At 42.7% G+C, this 23,190-nt stretch overlaps 1 protein-coding gene across 1 annotated transcript in view; it reads right to left on the bottom strand.

Moving 5' to 3' along the window:
* The window catches only part of nectin1b (nectin cell adhesion molecule 1b), a 95,418-nt gene extending 73,420 nt beyond the window's left edge, over window positions 1-21,998 (bottom strand). The window contains exon 1 of the mRNA XM_034701050.1: window positions 21,047-21,998. Coding sequence (XP_034556941.1) covers window positions 21,047-21,098 — 52 coding nt within the window. The 5' untranslated portion in view covers window positions 21,099-21,998. The remainder of the gene's footprint in view (window positions 1-21,046) is intronic.
* Window positions 21,999-23,190: the final 1,192 nt, after the last annotated feature.

Raw genomic sequence — 23,190 nt, 5'->3', positions numbered from 1 at the left:
GTTCTGGAGTAGGTATCAAGCTCATCCTCTAATGAGCTGAGGATGCCAGAACGAGTTGTTTATGATTCCTTTTTTAAAGAAGCAAGTTCTTCTCCCTGCTGGTTACAAAATGTAAACAAAGTCAGGATGCTGGCAAGAAGGAAATCTCACAGGCATATTGATGCACAGTTCTGGCCTTACTCAGACACAATCTGTCACAAGCAATACCAACTGAGTTACAACACAAATGTTACAATCCAGGGAAGGAAAAGGAATAACATGTTTTCCTCTGACACATATGCGTGTAGGCAGGCCGGCTGTATTGTGTAACAATTTATCAGATAAAGGAATGGACACATGCTGGGACACAAGGTAAAATCAAATATCAGAGTTGTAACAGAAAAAAAGATATCTTATATAAATCCAAGGTTTTCTGTAATTCCTCTTTGACTACAGCAGCAGTTTGTTTCTGTCGTCTTGCTTAACTCGGCCTTCAGAGACAGCGTGGAGGATTCAGAGGCCTTTTAATGACCTTCAAGCAAACCCAGGGACGACGTTGTTGAAGTGTTGGTGACTATTTTACTCCAATCCTTCAGAAAAACAACACAATTCTGAACTCTAAGCCTCATTTATCCCCCTCTTCCGGCCTGTTCCACACGCCCTGGGTATAAACTTAACGTATAGGCTGTAACCGAATCCATCAGGATAAGGATCCTGAATAGATCCTGTTTTTTTTATGTGCACACAAACACATACTGCACTTGGTGTGAAAGGCAGAGGTCAAAGAGCAGCAACGAAAGGAAGCTAAGTGTACTTTGAGTGTGACACACCTGGCAACAGCACTGCAGACCTCTAGATGAGTGTGATTAACCCCCCTGGCCTGCCAGCTTTGTTTTCTTCTGGCTGCATCTGCTCCAGTGAAGCCGTTAGCTCGGGCTGCACAAGTTAATGTACCGATGAAGGACGCAGGCCAGCTGCAATCTTTGAAGGTCCAGGAAAAGGGGGTTATGGGAATTCTGTAAGGCTAAGACACTGAGGAGACAACAACAGAAGATGGATCTGTCTGTCCTAAATGAGAAAGACAGCGAGACGTTTGTGCCAACATGTCAGCCGTGGGGGCTGCAGCTTGTAAATAAGACATTAACCTCTGTGTTTACTGAGGAGCAGTCTCCTTCTTTTATTGCCAAGTGTTTTTCCATACCACTGTAGCTTCCCTGTGTCGGGGATGGGCGGGGTGATGTAGCAGAGGGATAAATCGTGTCAGTTTGAAGAGGTTAAAATATTAATTATTACTATTCACAGAGAAGGAGGTCATTTTCACTTCTTAAAGCAGCACTTGCCTCTTTAACCGACTTCAGAAGATTAGAAACTCTTTGGATTCGAGGTACTTGTGCTAAATAACCAATTAGCTTCTATATATGCTGATCTGATTTCTTACTCATAACACGGAGAGTAGCTGCACACTGATGCTGCAGAATGCACTTACTCGTGCACACAATGAGGTCAGCACGTGACCCCCCTCCGGAGCTCGGTACAAACACATCCCTTCTGCAGAGCTCAGGGCGAAGCGTTAAGGACCATCTGACTGAGTCCCTGACATGATGCCGTCCTGACACATCGCGTTGGAAACCACTGTGTGTGTGTGTTAGTGTGATTGAGTGTGTGTGCTGTTAAAAATACCTCCACACATGCAAGCACACTCTGGAGGATTGCACAGTATAGTATAGTAGTAGCTCACTTTTGTGTATGTGTGCATGCTTTGGGGACCTCGCATGAAAGGCAGGCCTGCATGCACACACTCTATTGTAATGCATGAGCTGTGAGAATGCTGCCAGAGCTCATTCACACTCTCAGACATTTTCATTTCCTCCCATACTCAAAACATAGAATAGAACAGGGGGAGGAGTCTAAATCTTTGTGTTCATAAATCAGAGAGTAAGTCTCCCTGCAGTAAGATTACACATTTCTAAATGGGTCCTTTCTTATTCATCATGGTGGGATTTCTCCTGCTCAGCCTTTGATTTATCGCACATCAACAGGGCTCTGGATTTTTGAAGCCATGTTGATTCATGAAGCTGACAGCTCCTGACACTCTTCTATAAATATTAATCATAAATCCAAGGTTCAAGTCATGCTGGTGAATATTCTGAAAGACATAACCAGTTGAGAATATTCATTAAGTAAATTTAATTAATCCTGTGAAGGAACTAGCACTGGAAGTCGTCTCTGTCGCCCTTGGCTACAGAACCTGACTGAAAGAATCAGGATGATGTTTCTAACTTTAAGAGTTGTGTGAAAGCAACTGCAACAAAATATGCTCACTAATTCAGTGTGTGGCGTTTAATTTTTAATTAAACCTTTGTTTAAGCAGGGAAATCAGCTGAGAACAAAATCCGATTTACATTAATGACTTGGAAATGTGAAACGCGGAGACTGGCGACCGGCGTATTCTGGATCAAACCTGTGGGAGCTGGAATTACACTCCTGGAAAGATTGGGAAATAATCTACAATTATGTGGATCCACGTAAACTTGCACCATCATGAAACAGTAATACCTGTAATCCACTCCTTATTCATAAACACCACTTTCTCTTCCACCACATGAAATCAGTACTGTCTACCTCTAAACCAGCTAAACAAATGAGTCTACATGTGCAACACAAAGAGCTTATTCATGCCTGGGAGATCTTGCTACCCATCCTTGAAATGGCTTTAATTCAAACTATAACACATCCTTTAATGGCAGTTTTCATTGGCTCTGGTCTTACATTCTGCAGGTCTTTTGAATTAGAGAAAAAATTATGATTTGTCAGAGGAAAACTGTGTTCAAGGTGTGTGGGAAGGGAAACCTCAAAGGCACAAAGATAAGCCGCCTTTCATTCCTGGCTTTTGTTTATCTGGCAGAGAATTTTTAAAAAGGACAGCCTTCATTATTCAAACTGTATTTGCAGAATACAGACTCTTAGCTGCGCTTAGTTTTGGAGACGTTCTTTGTGTAAATGTTAAATAAACCAGACCTTTGCTCCAGGGATTACCTTACAAATGCATGATTGTCATCCTCATACTCAATAGAAAGATCCACAATAGGACGGTACTATTACACTATCATAAAAATGACAGAGTATTCTGCGCAGAGCTCTTTTGAGGGAGCGCACCGACTGCTAATCCATCCATCACTTCTCCCTTTTTTTTTTAAGCAATACCTTTCACTTACACTCCCCTAACTGCCCATTTTCCCTCAGACCGGAGACGTCTGTGTTCGAACCACTTCCTCACGCTGTGATCGCTGTTTATTTTGATCTTGCGGAGACCGAGGACGTCTAATTGTGCTGCAGGTTATTCTGAAATATATCAAGACATTTGACATTTTCTATGTTTATGCTTGGCAAAAGAGCAAAGACTGACAGTGATTTCCAGATAAAGGGCGATGTTTGTTGATTTGGAGTTGATGTACTGCAGGATAATTAAGGATGATGACAGCTTATATGCCAGCAAAATGCTACTGCTGCAAATCAAAGGGTGTTTGTAAGACCTGTGGTGTTCTTTTTTAAAAGGTGGGATTTTGTTTTGCCTCGGTTTGGAATCGATGCCATAAACTTTGAGAGGAAATGTAAGACTCTAATCCATCCAATTATTATACAAGAACACAGCTCTAGGTGAAGTGTAACTTTGGGAGGGGCCTCATTTTCACACTTCCTCTAACCTGTTATCACGTTTAATATGTGAGAGAAAAAACATCACCAAATGAATCACTGCTCAGTGTGTATGTTTGGATTCATGTGAACTAATGCAGAAAAGGATACAATCAAGCAGGATGAGTCAATTATCACGCACAGTCGACTAAAACGCAGCGCTGAAGCACATAGGAGCGTCTTAATCTGTGTGATGAGTAGCTGTATTCTCAGATGGCACCCAGTTTCTGCTTGACGGATTCTTCAAGCTCGACGCGTGAAAAGGAGTTGTGGATATCAAGATTCCCCTGACACTCATTCACCGATGATCAATTTCCCATCCTCCGTCCTGTGGCCTGCCCTCACACATCAGCGTCAATCCGACGCAAGTAAATACAGTGAGTGGCTTAATGCATTTTCCTCTCCAGGGATTCTGCAGACCAAAATGGCATCAGGGAGGGTAAATAAATAAATAAATAAATATATATTCAGTTGAGTGGTGGAGTGGATTGCATTCTGTTGAATAGAGAACAACCTTTACTTCCCCCCCATGTCGTCCATAGAAAAGGGAGAAGAAATGCTTTTTAGTCCATGGCCTCTGAGCATAAACAGCTGCGCACAGACGCAGGAGAGAGTCCGCAGTCTCAGGATACTAAAAGTAGTGGTAAAGCTCAGTTCACATAAGGAGAGAGCAGGCAGACGTCCCTTGTTAAGCCAATCAAAAAGGCACCAGTGCACAGTCAGCATGTGCTCTTGAGCAGAGGTAATTAGAGTCCTCCTTTAGCGTGGCCTCCATTCAAACTGCAATCAGGAGTTTGGCACAACAAGGACTATGAAAATCACTTGAGCTAACTAGATCCATCCACAGTGCTCCACCATGACATAATCCCCTAGAAAGTGTGTTTATTACTCATTATTGCACCACTTTATGTCCTGATATAAATGTACCGTCCCTTTGGCAATGACAGGAAGGACAAACAAAAACTACAAAGCTTCAGGGGCATATACGCTTGCAGGAAGGCTGGCTGAAATTTTCCTTGGTCACTCTTTGATAGCATAACTTCACAGGATTTGATTAATCTCTCCCTACACATAATCTAGTGTGCTGCCTACAGAGCGCAGCAGTCCACACCCCACCTCTGCACAGCAGCAGCTGGATAAGCTGTGATAGGACGAAGGGCACGGTAGCAGCTACAACACACCCAGAGCTCGACACCCTGACCTTGACTGGAGAGCAGGCTGACAGACGGGCTCTCTCTATCTTTTCTCTCACTCGCTGAAACAGGGGCTCGGTCCAATTACAGGCGCTGGGTACATTGTCTTGTTAACTCTGGCTCAGACTGTACATTTGGGCAGCTCAGAGATCAAGCGCTCGCTGGAGTCGAAATTGACAGAGCTACCTTTTCTGCTGTCACAGCCTCCTGTGTTACTCTGTCACTGGCGGGTGATGGAAGAGCAGAATAAGCTGTCTGTGGCGTCTATGCAGATAGTGATGGCATCAAAGGCGGAGGATTCTGACAGGCTTCGTAGGAGGTCTGACTCTTGTTCAGCAATCTAGTAGCAATGCAGTGTAACAATGACACACAGTGCACAAAATTCACAGAGGCGTAGTCCTTCCTCTATGGTTTAATCTGACCGTCATGACATGTTGACTCTAGACTAATACACACTATGGGACACATTTACATCCACTACAGGTCGACAATCGACTCATGTAGTCTGATGGCAGAGCAGAAACAATTGATTCCAATCTGATTGTGATTAGCTGATCAATAAACATTTGGTCTCACATTCAGTAGAGAATACAAACCTCCAGGACTTTTTCAGCTCATATATTTAACATTAATACAGATTTCTTTGAAATGGTCTTAAAGGTACATATTATAATTATGCACAGTTAGAAGCTATTTTGAATTTGTCATGTCAATCAATCATTCCTTCAACTAATAACAGGAAATTATGTCAGGATAACAGAGGAGCAGGTTAGACTTTATTCTACTTCATTCTATTCAACACGTCAAACTGAGTTAATAATCAGCACACTGAGTGATGGGTGGGTGATATGGAAAAAATATATTACATTAATTCTTTTTTTAATGGCACAACCTCTACCATTCTTTTTTGAGACTATTTTGCAAGATACTGGCCAATAAAACCAAATTTCCCCATCTGAAAAATAGAGTCCTTACAAGGAGAGGAATAATAGACCATTTAGGTCAAAGTGCCCTTTTGATCAGATTCAATTTGTGTGTGCAATTTGGCTACTTGTGCCAAGCACAATTGACATTTAACAAGAACCTTGACAAGGAAAAGACTGCAGGTACACTCAGCCTCAGACTTTTTTTTTTTATTGCGTAATTCAAAAATTAACATTTGTTTGAAAAAGGTAAATAACACGGCACTTTGGCTAAGTGCACTTCTGCTGAGGAACAGCTAGCTTATCAAGTTAGCATATCAGTGTGTGACTTTTGTTTCTGAGGCAGCACTAAGCATGTAACTGTTCATTTTAATTAGAAGTACTTCCCTCTTGAATTTCACTTTCTAATAAGATAAAAAGCGACATGATTGACATTGTAATCTGATGGTATCGCAAAAGATACAAGGAAGTCTTACTCTAACTGAAAAGAGATAAAGAATTCATCAACTAATCAAGACTCAAACGCCAGCATAACCATACAGAAAAGTACCCATACAGGCTCAATCTGCTGCAGTAGTTAAATCACCTCTCTTTAAGATCATTGTTTTATTCTGCTTGATTCATGTCAGACAGAAGTAAGCTGTGCATTTGTCTCAAATGATCAACAAGATAGAGTAAGTAATAATTTCAGTGTGATTTTTTTCTATAAACAGAGTGAGACTGTCTTTGTGTTTACCATCTTTGCAGGACACCGAGTGTGTACAATCCAATATAAAGAGACACAGAGTCTGTTGCTCCATCGTTAATACACAGCGTGTCACAAAACACTAATAACTTTATTTATTTAACCTTTATTTAACCAGGTGAGTTAATTGAGAACCAATTCTCATTTGCAATAACGACCTCAAAAGATAACTTTTGAAAAATAAGGCTCAAGGCTGGAGGCCTGGGGGTCTAAGCGCCCCACGTATTGAGGCTATAGTCCTCGTCGCAGAGGTCGCCAGTTCCACTCCCAGCCAGTCGACCATTTGCAGCATGTCTTCCCCCACTCTCTACTCCCCATGTGTCCTGTCTCTCTTCAGCTGTCCTGTCAATAAAGGCGAAAAAGCTCCAAAATATAACGAACAATAACAAAAAAAAAAGAAAGATAAGCTTTGTATTTTTATACTTTGTAAAGACTTCACTGGATGTGACAGACGTGCCATTTGTTTGGCTTGTTGTCTGCATCAGAGCGCTCATTAAAAACGACACCAACATGCTTGGATTTATAAGCATAGGACTGCAACAGATAACCACAGAATGTGCCGATGCAACGATCACTCTGTCTTATCTAATATCTTCCTATCACACACCTACATAGAGTAATAATGATGATAACAGTCCCTTAGACTTCAGAAGATTGCTGACAAGTTCGGTTGTGCATTGTTGTAACAGAATCCTTTGTGCTTTGCTCTGAACTTGAAAGTGGAATTGGTTGCAGCTCAGCGACAGAGACAAGACGGCAGCTGCATTTGATCCAAACTCCTGCAGATTACTAATGAGCTATTGACCTATAAATGGCACTTCAGAAATGACAGCTACCAAAATTGACCTTTAAAAGGAGGAGTGAATATAAGGAGTGTCTCCCAAAGCTTAGCTGTGTGCATGTGCTAGAGGTCAATACCACGACTCCATTAGAGAAATATAAGTGATACATACTCCTGGAGTAAAATGCCACATTTAGCTTCTTGGTGAAATGATCCCGTGGAACAGGGTGAGAATATTTAAATGTTTGAACCACACACACGCAGGGTGGGCTTGATGCAGGGGGCCGCTGACAGACGGAGGAGGAGAGCGGCGACCTAACCGTGCAAACCGCGGCTCTGAAATACGCCTGAGTGTTAATTGGAAACACGGCACAACTGCTTCCTCACTGAGGCGTGTCATTGGAAAGCAAAGAAGCAGGAGCAGCGAAATATACAAAGACACTCGCGAGAATAAAGGAGTTTGATCAGAGCAGGCAGATGAAACAACGCTAAATACACATCTGTCTGTGGAAACAGTAATCTTAACGCTGACAAATAGTCCTTTGTCTGCAAACGCACTCATAGCTCAAATGAAATGAGTCCTTTGTTATATTAAAAAACTTTATCTCTCTCTGTGGACCCAAAAGAAATATAACTGAGAAAAGTTGTAAACTTTTTAGTAGTTCAGAACATTTATAGATAACCACTGATGTCAGTTCAGATTCATGGAAGTCCAACTTTCATTCTCATCGTGTTTCTAGTTTAACAGGTGGGTTCGCATTTTCTTTGCCCTTGCAGTTTTCGTCTTTTTGAATCACACATCCTGAAAAGCTGATCTTGTTGAGCTGGTTTTTGCCTGACAAACATCTTTCCCACAAAGCAGAGAGATGTTGTTGCTGCATCTGCTCCAGATGTTTCCCACAGGTGCACTTTTGACAAACTAGTCCCTCCTCACACAGTTGTGGTGCCCCTGTGACTGCCCAACACCCTGCCCCCATTCCCTGACCTCTATTTCCCTGTTGGTCAGTCCACAGCAAATCCGAAAAGCCTCCCAGCATCTCCATGGCGACGGGCCTCAGTCGAGCAGATGGCCTCAGTGTGCCGCGCGGCAATTAAAGAGGGAGCGACGAGCGGGGAAAGGAAAGTGGGTCAGGATCAGGGTTGTTGGGGGGGGGGAGCAGGCAGGGCCGGCAAACGAGAAGCTGCCTCTGCCTCGGGCCTGCCTTGCACGCGGACGTATGCACTTGCGCACTCGGTCGGCGCACACACGCGTGTGAGTTCACGCCTGGGTGGAACCCTTCGCGGGTCTTTCCACCAAAAACAAATACCCACACCACACCACACCGGTCACAAAGCCTCAGCAGTGTCAAGATGAAGAGAGGGGTGAGGGCAGAGTAGAAACAAACCCCCACCCACCCCCTGGATCTCTCCAATGAGGAGTCAGAAAAACTTCCTGCAGAATCACGCGAGCAAATCCACCACCCGATCGATTGGATTAACTCTTTAAATCCCACGCAACCACAAACAGAATCACGCCCTGTTATGAAGATTATGTTCACTGGAGCACCACTACATGAGGAATGGTGTGTTTTCTATTCAACCAAAATTTCACAAACAGCAGGGATGAAACTCACCCTTTGGTGATGTGAGGGAAATCCAATCAGTTTCAGCCCCAGTCTACTTTCATCTCATACTGAGGATCTATTGAAACATGGGACTCCCATTTCATCTTGACTTGGACCCACTTGTTATAATAATCAGATCGAGCCTCTTATTAAGAAAAGCTCTAATTAAACTAATTTAGCAGACAATATGATCTTTAGCACTCTACAGAGCTTCTAATTTAATTTAATTAACTGTTTTATGTATAATGATATTATTATAATTAGGCAACAGGCAATGCGTTGGTTAAGGATAGCTTTAATGGAGAATATGAGGTAGTTTTGGAAAGGGGGGGATCCACTGGCTCCCTGCACAGAGAGAAAAAAGGCCTAATGAGCTGGAAAAAATTGAATGAACTTTTATTTGCTCAAGTCTTTTCTTTCAGCGAGCAGCCCCCAACGCCCGCCTAAATAGAACCTCAGCCAAGAACACCATTTCAAGGCGAACTTGAGTCACCTTTGGACAGAAAGCCTCACTCAGGAACAGCATGACCCTCTGCAAACTCCCATCCCCCGCAGCTTCTGCATGTAAATCTCCATTTCCCCTTTTCCTCTTTACATTAACGTCTTTATTTTCCTTTGCTGCTTCTCCCTCCACCCCACTTCTCTGGAAAGCAGGGCACAAACCTCAGACTCATTCTGCAGAACAATTTGAAACTTGGCATTGTGAAGGGTATGAGTCTGCAGGCCGTAAGAGGGAAAGTATTTCAGAGTTTTGCTGCGGTATTAAACAGCCTGTGTATCAAGTTTCCCATTCCAACATTTGTTCCTCTTTAGCTCCCATTTCCAGTTTCATAATGCTGACAAAGAAGGTACACAGTGCCGGGATCAACTGCCAACCCCTGAAAACATCCCAAATAAACATTTCCAAAGCTTGTGCTACATTTGAACAGAATGTATGCTTTAGGTGGAGGTAGAAACTGAACTCAGATACACCAATAAAAGGCAGGAAAAACGCTCTGTTCACTCTCTGAGCTGTGTGGGTGCAGGGTCAGAGAGTGGGTGTTCTGGTGGCCACTTATATCTGCATAACTTATCATTGTATAAATGTTAGAACTCAAACACTCGACTTGTGGGCATGGGAGGATGAAACCCTTGACCCTCCCAACTTGCTGTTTCTCTGGCCTGGCGTGACATTTGGCATCTTCATGGCCCGACTGACAATCGCTGTGAACTACAAAATGGCCCCGCGTGATTCCTTTCCTGCTATCAAAGCGCTCTCCAGATTCTTGACTGGTTAATTCCACTCTCATACTCGAAGCCAAGCAAGACGTGTGCTGCCAGAGTGGAGGCTCCCATGTGGAAACCTCTGGCAAAGTAACTCAGCTGGAAGAGGCAAGAAGAGGAGAGGAAGGGGGGAGAAGGCAGGCTTTTAATGCAACTGTTCTGCATAAAGAAGAGATTACCTTCAGGGGGAGATAGTGAAGAGTAACAAAGACGAATCGTCAGTGTTGACTAGAGTCTTCAGATCAAGGTCATCTAGGACCTGAAGCGCTCTGTAACCTTCACCGAAAGTTTCTAGATGTCTCACAGTTTCAGCTCATTGTCTTTTTGGATATCATGACGACTGTCACCGAATTCATAAACTACACACCCAGTGAGGTGATGTGACATGAATACCAACTGTGCCAACTGTCTTTTAATGGAATCTGTCAATGCGATCTTTGCAAAACAATCATTCCCTCTCAAAAAAGTCTTCATCTGGAAAATGCAAAAACTATGCAAAACTTTTGCAAATGAGATAAAACAGTAACCTGAAGAGGAAACTGGTGATTCAAACTAGTAACACAGAAATCCAGGTGACACCTTACATGAATACCTTGTTTGTTCAAGCTACTGTGAGGAGTTCTAACTGGTTGTGAAACAGACTGAAAATAACATCGTTGCCCCTTTATGACCTTCAGAGGCAAGTGAGACCATCAGCAACAAGACTGATGATTCCTTTATTGTATTTGTCAATGCCTTGAAGCTGCTATGAGAGGGTAGGTGTCAGAGCAGATGATCAACCGCAAGTATTTACAACTGACTTGTTTTACTTTTAAAAGAAAGCAGGATGAAATGTTCTGTCACGGTGACACGTACAGGACAAGATCTTAAAAAAGCTATGAGGTGTGCATCTTCACCTACAGGGGGCGCCAAGTTCCTCACAGCAGCTTTAAGCAACATAAACTCAAAGAAGAAATGTTTAATGAAGCTTTTTTAATGTTTGTTTTTGACCTATGTTTTATTTTCTCATAAACTGGGGCGCCGTTGGCCTAGTGGTCTAAGCTCACGCCCCATACACTGCATGTCCTCCCCCACTCTCCACTCCCCACACCTCCTGTCTCTCCTCAGCTGTCCTGTCCATTAAGACGAAAATGCCCAAAATATAACTATTTAAAAAAATAAATCATAAACTGTATGAAACATGGATGTTGTCTCAGTTTTGAAGCCTATGGCAGTGCCAGACTGGGAGTGCTGACTCAGTCTAAGTTTCGGTCGACCTATGAAGGGCTACAGGCAGAGTTGGGGCGGGTCTTTTCGCCCTCTGGCTAATATAACTGCCTCTCAGTCAAACGAGCCACGCCCCTAATTATACCTAATTATGCAGAGCTCGTAAACTTCATTTCTTCCAAATTTATGAGTTAAAATTCAACCCCACCTAACAGTGAGGAGTAATGAGTGAAGAGATAAATGGGCTAGTCAGAACAAAATTGATTTGGTATCAGGCTGTGAACACGTTTATGAAGAACATGTTTGTTCCTGCTGTAAAGCTTGGTACAACATGGGACAACATGGGGTCTCCTGCACTATTACACTGGCTTCATTTTTTAACTGTGGAGGTTGCTGCTTTTTAAAAGCACATTATTAGCAACTATGCTTTCTTTCTTTTGTGTAATCATGGTTTTTTTTAGCTGTAAAATATCATGTCTAAGACTTGTATCTGTACATTTGATGTACCATATCAGTTGTCCAAGAGGCAACATATGCAATACTGTACTATGTGTAACACAAATATATGTGAAGCATAATAAGCCTCAGCCTTGGCTTTAGAAGAAAGAGGTGCTGACGGGGAACTTCCAGGTGCAGAGGTGCCTCCTCATGAGGCAGAGTTCCAGTGAGTTAGTCAGTTACTGTAATGCATTCGGGACACTGCAGCAGCCCTGTGTGCACTGTCTTTGACGGAGACCTCAAGAGTAGAGGGTAAGAGTCCCTTTGCTCCATGATCGTATAAGCCTCTCATAAATGTCAAATATGAGAAGAAGTGTATTTAATGACATTTCCCCTGTTTTCTTCTGCTTCACTGACACACAACGCTTTGTATCGGTGCTGTAGTGCACTGCATTTAAAGGAGTAAATATATTTGATGCAGAGCCAAGTTGCACTCCACAGCTTTGCTTTTATGCATACAAGTCAATAGTTTAAACAAGTGCAGTGCTGACGCAGACTCTGTCCGTTACAGCCAGAGATAAAGGGATAAACAGAGCCTGTTCCCCTGCTCTGAGGTGGGGCTATTGGTTCGATTACTCACCCACCCACTCACCTCTTTTTTATTTTTTCACCCACATTTAGATACAAAACCAACCGACAACCACAAGGAGAGTAGAGGCAGTTAAAAAAGAGAGACACGGGACATACAGGAAGAGGAGGCTGTTTGGCACACCTGACTGTGAAAACAATGCAACATTGGAGGGAAATTCAGCCAGGCTTGAAACAGTGGAATCAATAGCAGACTACATTAGTTGCTTTGGCATAGACCCTACTTACAAAATGGAAGGATCAATGCCAAACTGCAGGCTTTCTCTGAGTTTATCTTCATCTCTTTTACAGAGGAGTCGAACCACGTGCTCGAAAAAGAAGAATTCTGTCACTCATGTAGGTTGACCTCAATCTGAGCATAATGATGAACACCGGGAAACTATCATGTCAGCTGAGGCAGGGGATGGAATAATAAAATGGTAGGTTTAATATTTTTCAGAAATGCTCACATCTAAGTAATAAAAATCCTTTTGATTGAGCACTTATCTTTAAAGTCGATCACAGCTGGGGTCGGTGCAAACATGAATGAAAGACGCACACTGACAGAAATATGACAGACGCAGAGCTGACCTGCTATCAGTCATATTTTGCTGTCTGCACAGGACGAGGCCACTAAGGAGCTTTGCACCAAGCTGCAGCACACTGGAAGCTTAGCTATATGTCAGGGAGAATAAATAAACCTGTGTTTGTGTTTTTCTAAGCAGCCCCCTTCCCCCTTCCCCCCCCTCTCCTTATACCCACCACCCACCCACCCACTCCCATTTACAACCACGCTGTTGCTTTGAAGCGCAGTCAGCTCCCGGAGAGATATCAGCACGGAATATTAAATGAGCGAACACCATCACTCATTAAAAAGGGAAACATTTCATGAAACAAACCCCCTTTTGTATCAAGTGCTAACCAAGCCGACTCTCAGCGAGCAGCGTCCTCAAAGGCAGAGCGGGGAGTCAGGAGGGAGAGGAAAGGGGAGAGATGAGATTCAGGGGGCGGGAGTACACCCAAGTTTGTAGAAAGTAGAAGGGGAAAATGTAAAGTTCTGGAAAGAGATCAGCTCTGTGTTACTTCTGTAGCTCTGTGTCACCATGAGAACATTTTGATAGCACTTTGATTCTAAACATTACAGAGAGAAAATGCAGAAAAATATCAGACATATTTCTATTTCTGCTTGGATGTTGTTCTCCAAGCTAATCATGTGTTTCAGCTGCAGCCCTGGAGGGTATTTATCAGTGGACGACATGTGCAGTGGGTGAGCTGAGGGCTTGTAATGGGATTGACAGATATGGTTTTTGAAGGCAGTATGGGTGTTTTCAGACTGAAGCTGGAGACAGCTTGTGCAAAGATTTAATGCCTTATAAGTTTGAGGTCATTTATTTAAGAAAATGTCAGAAATCGCAGGATGAAAAAGCCTCTTATTCTGCACTCGACTTTCAAAAACACAATAAATCTTCAATGAGACTGAAAATAAAACGACTCTTTGAAATACTTGAGGAAGAATCCAAAAGATATAAAAGGACTTTGAAAATGTATTTTAGTCAAAGCGATTGAACGGTTAAATTATATTATTCTTTAAAGGGGGAATAATAAAATAGTGTCAAAGAGCAGCCTCAGAATAGCACAGTCGTCAGAGAGGTACGTCTATTAAATATTTAATGGAAGGGCTATACCGACCCGACAGCAGCCAGCTGATACATCGCTCTGACACAGGACAGGAGGATCGGAGCTGCAGGCCAGCTACTGTCAACAGTCTGCACAAGTCAGCACAAAATCCAACTGAGTCAAACTGCAGACAGACGGCAACACGACAACTAGTCCATCAAGATGGAAAATGAGTCCCAGTCCAACTCCACTAGATCACAAAGTTGAGTGAGACAAATAACTTTGTATCCTTGAGAGTGATTGATGTTAGAACACAGCCAATGTGGCCAATCTTCAAAGGTGATCTAACCAGTGTGATTTTTTTATTTATTTATTAGTTTACTTGACAGGGGCCTTGCAAAACAAAAATGTCAAGCCAGAGTTAGCTATAAGCTAATTCTCATCCATGGTCCCTGGGCAGGAGGATGTAAACCAATGCACAGTACAAATGATGAAAACATACTAGCATTTAAAACAACACATAGGCTACTCATCACAGTCCATCACTAATAACAACACATTTAAAATTACATTTCATTGTCTCTAATTTGATGCATTCAGATGATCACATGATTGTTTTTCCTTGAGCCTTGTGAAACCACAAGTTGCACCATATCATCCCAGTGACTCTACTTCATGTTTTCTAAAAACACCTGTATCAGGTCACAATTTGATGACTGAGAGAATGTTTCCACCATAGAATGTATTTGTAGTATCCGTGACATCACTCATCTGTTTCTGAAGCCCTATTTTGAGGGCAGTCGGCGGCGGCAGCCATATTGGAAATGTTGAATTCAACATAACTGCTTGTCAAGCGAGTGTGATGTAAAGAGGCGGAGTTTGAGCCTCCTAGCCAACAGCTACAGTGTTCCCGCCTGTCAATCAAGTCAGCTGTGCCTCTCATTGGAAGACTCCTAATCTAAATATCTTAGAAATTGCAGCGTTAGAAAAAGATTCACCCCCGGTATAGTGTGTGCTGATGGAGAAATGATCTATCCAGACTACACTCGTCTTTTGAATCAGGCTGTAAACATGTTTATTTCTGCTGTAAAGATCGGCTTTTTTGAATCGGTGTGTATGTGGTTTCCTGTACTTCTGGAGCCAGCCTCAAGCGGATCCTCTATGAACTGCAGTTTTTAGCACTTCCGCATTGGCCTCATATTTTTGGACCGGAGGTTGCCACTTGGAACACAACCAATGGGACAAATCATCAAAGATGATGTAACCAGTGGGATACCACAATATGGACCATATCATCCCAGTGACTCTCCTTCATGTTTTCTAAAAACACCTGTATCAGGTCACAATTTGATGACTGAGAGAATGTTTCCACCATAGACTGTATTTGTAGTATCCGTGACATCACTCATCTGTTTCTGAAGCCCTATTTTGAGGGCAGTTGGCAGCGGCGGCAGCCATATTGGAAATGTTGAATTCAACATAACTGCTGTCAAGCGAGTGTGATGTAAAGAGGCGGAGTTTGAGCCTCCTAGCCAACAGCTACAGTGTTCCCGCCTGTCAATCAAGTCAGCTGTGCCTCTCATTGGAAGACTCTTAATCTAAATATCTTAGAAATTGCAGCGTTAATAAAAAAATTCACCCCCGGTACAGTGTGTGCTGATTGAGAAATGATCTATCCAGACTACACTCGTCTTTTGAATCAGGCTGTAAACATGTTTATTTCTGCTGTAAAGATCGGCTTTTTTGAATCGGTGTGTATGTGGTTTCCTGTACTTCCAGAGCCGGCCTCAAGCGGATCCTCTATGAACTGCAGTTTTTAGCACTTCCGCATTGGCCTCATATTTTTGGACCGGAAATTGCTGCTTGGAATGCTTGGCTGCTTGGCTTGGGATACCACAATATGCACCATATCATCCCAGTGACTCTGCTTCATGTTTTCTAAAACACCTGTATCAGGTCACAGTCTGATGACTGAAATAATACGTTTCCACCTAGCATGCTCCGTGTTCCTCTTTCCCCTCACACTCAGCAGGTTATTCACTGACTAGTTAGGCACATCAGCCCAGCTGCCTGCTGTAAATTGACTTGTTCAGGCAGTCACACAGGAGAGGGGTTGGTGGGGTGGGGGGCTGCACTGATCAGATCTGCTTTATTTTAAAGGCATACAGCCTTAGCGAGAACACCAGGAATTATCCACTCTCTCAATCCCAGATCAGCCCATGACTAAGTGCCCCAGTTGTAAACCCCGACACAATGAGCAAAGAACGGTATTCCCTTATGGCTTCTTCCCCTAAAGCGCCGGAGCAGAAAATACGAGACGACTGCATAAAAATGTTTTAATGATGTTTTAAAAGGCTGCGTTCCCTCCACACAGCAGCAGGGAAAGACACAGAAATGGATGCTTTTCCGTGCAGACATTAATACGATCTGCCTTTAACTGAAATGACTGATTACAGGTAGTAACTATAGTAACAGAGCACTGGGAGGGGGGGAAACAGTGCAGACAAACTCTACAAGCTATTGGCAGGCCTAGATAGTGCCCCATAAAAACAGAGCAGGCTGTCAGAATCCCTCCAACATGTGAGATTATTTACTTTCTTCTGAGGAGGAGGAGATTTACATCCACTCAGGAGAAGTAATAAGTCTTTCCTCAGATGCTGAAAACAGTTATCCGACAAACTAGGAAAATATGGAACAAGTGTAATCAGTCAACGCAGTGAGGAATTTAACCATTTAATCCCTTTGACAAGACCCGGTGTAAAAGAAAGAGGAAGACTCGACAGATTAATGCCAAATCAGAACAGCTCAAGGCGAGATTTGATCCCACTTATTGATTTCCTTTTTCTTTACTTTGCTGATTCTGCGATTGGAGTTGAAACAGAGAAGAATTTTAAAAAGGCAGAAAATTGCAGCTGCTGCTTGCTGATAAATGTGTTTTTTATCCTGATCCAACATGGAGACTGTCTGGTGTGCAGGGGTGAGGGAGCAGAAGAGAAGCATGATGCATCCTGAAATTAAAGCCAAATGAAAAAGAGACATTGAACTGTGTGTTCTGACCAAACAGGCTTTCTGGTAACCTTAGACTGCTGCTGTCTGGGACAAACATGACTTGTGTTATTTGACTAAACTTCTAGTTTCCTGAAGTGGTCTCATCCACATCCAAACTGCTTTATCATCACACAGAGACATGCAGAGGAGCTGTAAGCCATGACTCATTTATTTATTCTCATCATGATGACAAGAATGCTTGATATAATCTCCAAACAATGGCAGAGCTGAACTTAATTTTACATTCATTCAGCCCTTAATACTATTTGTTCAGTCTTCCGCACGCAGAGAACACTCCATTTTGTCGTAACCTTTCCATTATTTAGGTTCAGTGCTTATCGTCATGTTTTATTCATCTATTTTGTGATACGCTGCCTGTATGCAGGGACCACAGGGGCGGAAATGTGCTTCACGAACATGCACAGAGAAATGACAATGTGCCTTTAGGATGTGGCATGGGGAATTAAACTTTGCCAATACTAATATTTTATAGCCGAATAATAGAAAAATCACTTGTTTGAGAGCAGCTCCTGAAATAAATGAAGGGTCAATCCATTGCTGGAGTCATAGCAGATGAAAAAATAAGAGAAACTACGCTCTAAAGAGACATTTCAAGCAGTGTTGTGAGAGGGATTTGCTAAAGAACTGACAGCAGAACCACAATGAGCTAAATGCTCAAAGAGATGAAGTTTGAGTGGCCCAGTACCTCCATTAGTTTCTATGGCAAAAAAGAGAAGCTTAATCTCCTGTCAGCTCCCCTCAAGCCAGTCTCCCAGGACTCGCAGCTCTCTCTCCCATCCATCACCTCAGCAGGGACCAAAGGGAGACTCCCCAAAGGAGCCTGGATCAGAGCAATTTGCATCCACACTCCAACCATCAAGGCCCAACAATCCCACAGTGCCTCTCTGCGCCTCACTGTCAGCTCAATGAAATGCAAAATGCCACAGAGAAGCAATTACAGTTTCCTTCAAAAGACAGAAAGAATTAGCAAAGTCAGAGCGCTAATGATGCTGTTCCAAAGTCACTGCAGCTTTCGTCCCATGATGCATCTGGTGAAACATTTCCCTGCCTTTTTCAGTGCTGCTGAACATCACAAGCATCTGCTTCTGCACTTAACATGAACATGCAGCCAGTCCTCATGCTCCCTGACTGTTCAATCAATCAATCAATCAGCTGAGTACGACACATTTCACACACTTAGGTTGACTTCAATGTGTTTCAAATGGGTGTGAAAAACACACGCACGCTGCAGCAGCTCAGCATGCGACTGTCATGAGTCAAAACCAACTGTTGTGTTTCAGGCTGCAGTGACAGGCTCGTGCATAGAAATCAGACCGTTAGCTGCGCAATTAACCCTAAAATGTTGAAACAATAAAGATGTCAATCAAAACTAAACCGGGAAACATCACCTGTGGTTCCCATCTCTCAGGGGATGTCAGGAAGGGAAATAAACACAGTTAAAGGGCAGTGACACACACATAAAGCAGCTGTGTTGTGATAGTAAAAGAGACGCTTACTACCAAATACTCATGCATGAAATGAGTGACAGATCTGCACAACAGGGGTCTCCAGCAGAATGATTTCAGAGCTGCACGCTGCCAAGTTCTAACAAAGATTATAATTCACATCTAACACACATTTTCAGTTCTGCATAATGGCACGTTCAAAAGTTGATGCTTGTCCACAAATCCTGCATTTCATTTCCCAAATGTTTAATCCAACTAAGATGAGGAATTAAAGCTGAAAAATCTCCTTATCCCACCGCTGAGAGAGATATCTATATGGGCTCGTACAGCAGCAGGACCCCGGGATGGAGCCAAGTCATAAACAACCACCTGGCTGCAAACTCAATTCACACCCAATTAAATACCAGTGTGCAATGCTGGAGAGAGCAGGAGCTAATATGGGAAAGCAGGAACAGAGCTGCTGTTATAATTCACAGATCCATTATTCTCTATGTTCCTTTTTGATAATCTATTTGGCACGCAGCTCAGGATATTTTCTGTTTATGAATTTGGCGCTCTAGTGTTTTCTACTAATGGTTATTACAATGACAAGCACAAATGGCTTTCCCAAATGGATGACTGCAACAGGCTTTTCAGCCACTTGCATTTGTTAGCACCATTTTCCCCCACTTGTTTGTGCTTGGGCGATGAGGGAAGAGTCTGGAACATGTTGTATATCAATTAAGCCATCAAAGACGCTGGGCATTTATGGCAACGCCCTTTAACCTCAGGGTGAAAAGGCAGATTCTTGTTTTTGCATGTCAAAAGAAATGGGTCCAAACAACAGCTGAAATAAAAACTATTTCCAAGCCCTCCCCTCCATAAAGATGTCTGAAAGCATGAATTATGCAGACACTCTGGTTTAAATAAACTACAGCAGCTGAACAAAACAGGAATAAGGGCAAAGTGTATTCGTATGATGTCTAATTAGTCTCAGGAAGCACCTCCGGGTGCATCTCCCGGACGCTTTAAGAGCAATTTTTTGAGACATTTTCCACTCCCTTGATTGAACAGCTTCAAAAGATTTCCACCGTGAATCCCAAGGGAACCAGCTAATCCTGATCTTCTGCACAAGCAAAGGGATCATCTCAATGTAAATCAGACAGGGGCTTTTGATCAAAGTATTCAATCAGTCTTAAACACATGATGCTTTAAGAAGCCTCACTCTGAACAAGGTCAACACTGTGGTTGTTCTGGAGCTCAAGGGGAGGTTTGATAAAAACAAAGATGTGACAAGATTTCTGTGCAGAATTAACTTTTTAGTCTTATTAAGATGAGAAAATGAGCAGTGAAAACAAGGTCACTGAAAAGGCAGGACATTCAGTGAAAAGGAGAATAACAGTGCATTAGTGCCAAGCATGTTCTGACTTTTCTTGACCACACTTGACCCTCATCCATTCCTTTCTTAAAATAAGGGCGCCAGACAGAATTTACTCATCCAACATATAAACAAGCCAGAAAACTTTCAGCTAAGCCCTACAGCACAATACACAAACACACATACACACACAGGGATTTAAATGCATGACGTTTGTTTTGTTTCCCAATTAGCAGGTTGTCAATAGAACCAGAATAATGATGCGTCTTCCGATGAGAGTCAGATACACGTTTTACGCATGCGTTTAAATGATTAGGCCCTCTTTGGGAAGCTTTAATGTCAGTGTGATCAATGTCAAATTATCACTCCATTTATCAGCCAGTAGTGTTTTCCTCCACAGCTAAACATCCGCCCAACACACACTCCCTATCTCTCCTTCTCTCTCTCCTTGTCTCCTTAAATCTGTATTCAGAATAATTTATGAGGATGACTGAAGCCAAAGACAAATGTCACCATAACCTGACTCACTCTTCCTCTGAAAATATAAAGATAGAATATGAGAGCAGCACAGGCCCTGAGGATTTCCTTTCCACTATAAATAAAGGACTTTTTCAAACACAATGGGTGCTGATTGCTGCATTCTATGCATTTAATGACATGACTATAACAGACAGCAGCAAGAGAGGATGGAGAGGCCACGGGTATCAATTATCATTCAGGAGCTCTCCGAGGCTCAGAGTTGCCATTGGAATGAGATATTGGAAAACTTGGAGAGTGCTGGCCCCTGCACGGTTCGCACATATCGCCATCTGCCTGCTGCAAGAGTAACTTCATTATTGTGCAGCCAAATAAGTATTCTGCAGCCGTTTGTGAAGGGGTAGAGAGTCCAAGACTGAAACACTTTCCAATTTTCTCTCACTCATTTGCACATGTTGCAAAAAAACAGAGCCAGCAGTCACATCGATCCACCCATTCATGCATTAATCATGTCTATGGTCATGCCAAATATCACGGATCACACACACACACACACATTGACGCACACAGTGATGATAAAAATGAGCAGATATGAGTCAGATAATGTGGTCTGCGTTTCTCCAGCTTACCTTGGATGTGCAGCGCTAACAGGAGGATCCACATCCCCACACACATCGCCATGGCTCCTCAACTATCCGGATCTTCTCTGATAACCTGACACTGGATGAATCGGGCTCACTCGTGACGACAAAGACCAAGCATGTAACTTCTGAAAAAATCCCACTTCGACCCCCCAACTATTAAGTCTACCTCCTTTCACTGAGCTGCTGCACGAGACTTGCGCAAAACTAGAGGATCGTTGGTGCGCTTCTCTCCGTATAGCAAAGCATCAATTGCACACGTCTGCGTCGATTCTCCCCCCTTTTTTTTTTATCTGGTGGAGAGTTGGCACAAAGTAAAAACCTGTCCGGATCCTTAAAATGAGATCCAAAAGCGGGCTGCAGATGAGCCTGTTTAAGGGGGTGATGGAGTCTGTAAGAGACGCAGGAGAGAAAAGCAGAGTTTGTTCTTTTTTTATCAGAGCAGCTCTTCTAGTTTAAACATCCAGCCTTTTGTTGCTCCATCCACTGCAGCGGCTGCAGGACTCTCTCTCTCTCTCCCCCCTTTCCAGGATCGTGGATAGGAGGTAAAGTGGGCGGGAGGTCCTCGATCGATGCTGCGCTGGGGAAGTTTCCAACACTTGGAGAGTTCCTATGTCGCCTTTTTTCTTCCGTCTGCGCAATTGACACAAGCACCTCACAGATAATCTGCTTGGGCACCGTCCCTGGTTTTTTAGTTCCTTATAAGTTCCCCGGTTTCTCCCCGGTCTGCAGCAACACACAGCCGGAGGGATCCACACAGCAGGCCGGGTGAAGTTAGCTGGAAGTCTGGAAATGGAGGGATGAGCCCCCCTTTTTGTCCGTTCTAGGTTTTTTTCTGTTGGATGAAATACAGTGTAGCTGCTTTATCCCGCTCTGCGTACCGCCCCGCTGATCTGCTGCCACCACAGTGTGCTGCTGACTATCGCTGACGCTTTGGGAGAGATCGGGATCGGGTGACGTTGTGCAAAGGGAGGAGCCTGGATTGTCCTGCAAAAAGGAAAACGCACCAGCCTGGAAAAAGCTATAGCAGCCTGGAAGCCCCTCTAGGAAGTGACTCAAAGTTTTTGTATCTAAGCAATGAGTGTTTTTACGCAGAAGGGGAGAAATCTAAAACAATTCCAGGGAAACATCCGACGCAAAGACTAGGATTGGGATGTTACAATGTCATTTAGCAGACGCTTTTATCCAAAGCGATGTACATCGAATGCTTCCCTTTTAAATGTTCCTCGTGTGTCTCACACAGGGACCGGCCAGAGAGCTTTCTGTGTTTATGCCCTAGGCTGTGGAACTCAGCCACTGGACATCAGAACGGAGAGCTCTCTGGGTGTTTTTAAAAGTAAACTTAAGACTTACCTTTTTAATCTAGCTTTTAATTTGGAGTAGTTTATTTTAGCCCTAGACTGCATATTTATTAATATTATTATCATTATTATTATTATTATTATTTTTATTATTATTATTATTATTATTATTATTATTATTATTATTGTTTTAATCATTATTATCTAAACCATTGTTTTAACATGTATTTATTTATCTTATTTATTTTGTGTTCATCTGATCTCGTTAACTCTACCTTATTTTAACTTTTCTTTCCACTCTTGCTTATTTTATTAATTTTACTGTATTGATTTTCTTTTTTAAGTATTTCCTTTTTTAATCATGCCTTTTATCATTTTATCACCTGTTGTTTTCTGACGGTCTGTTACTCTGTGAAGCAATTTGGGCTACATGTTTTTATGTATGAAAGGTGTTGAGTTGAGTTGAGAGAGTACATAGGAGAACAAGAACAACACAAGCAAAGATCCAGACAAGAGGAAACAAGATCAGTAAGAGTCACACAGTGATTCAAGTCCTTTTGGGTGCAGGTACTGACAAGCAGTGTAAAGGCAATGCACAAAAGTAAATAAGGATTTTTTTTTCTCTTATAATAATAAAATAAGGAACATCTACAATGAAGCAACCAAACCATTTAAGACCTTCCATTATCTTCATCAACAATTAACCTCACCACAATAATGACCAAGGTACCAAGTGCTGGGTCACTCAAGAGCTGAACACAGATCCCCAGAGATCACAGAGGATGTGTGTGGGACGATACAACTGTGTGCACTGGCATGCAGAAGTGTAAC

The sequence above is a fragment of the Notolabrus celidotus genome, chromosome 14 (assembly GCF_009762535.1).
Source record: "Notolabrus celidotus isolate fNotCel1 chromosome 14, fNotCel1.pri, whole genome shotgun sequence".
Lineage (NCBI taxonomy): Eukaryota > Metazoa > Chordata > Actinopteri > Labriformes > Labridae > Notolabrus > Notolabrus celidotus.
This window is presented reverse-complemented; position numbering and strand designations above follow the sequence as displayed.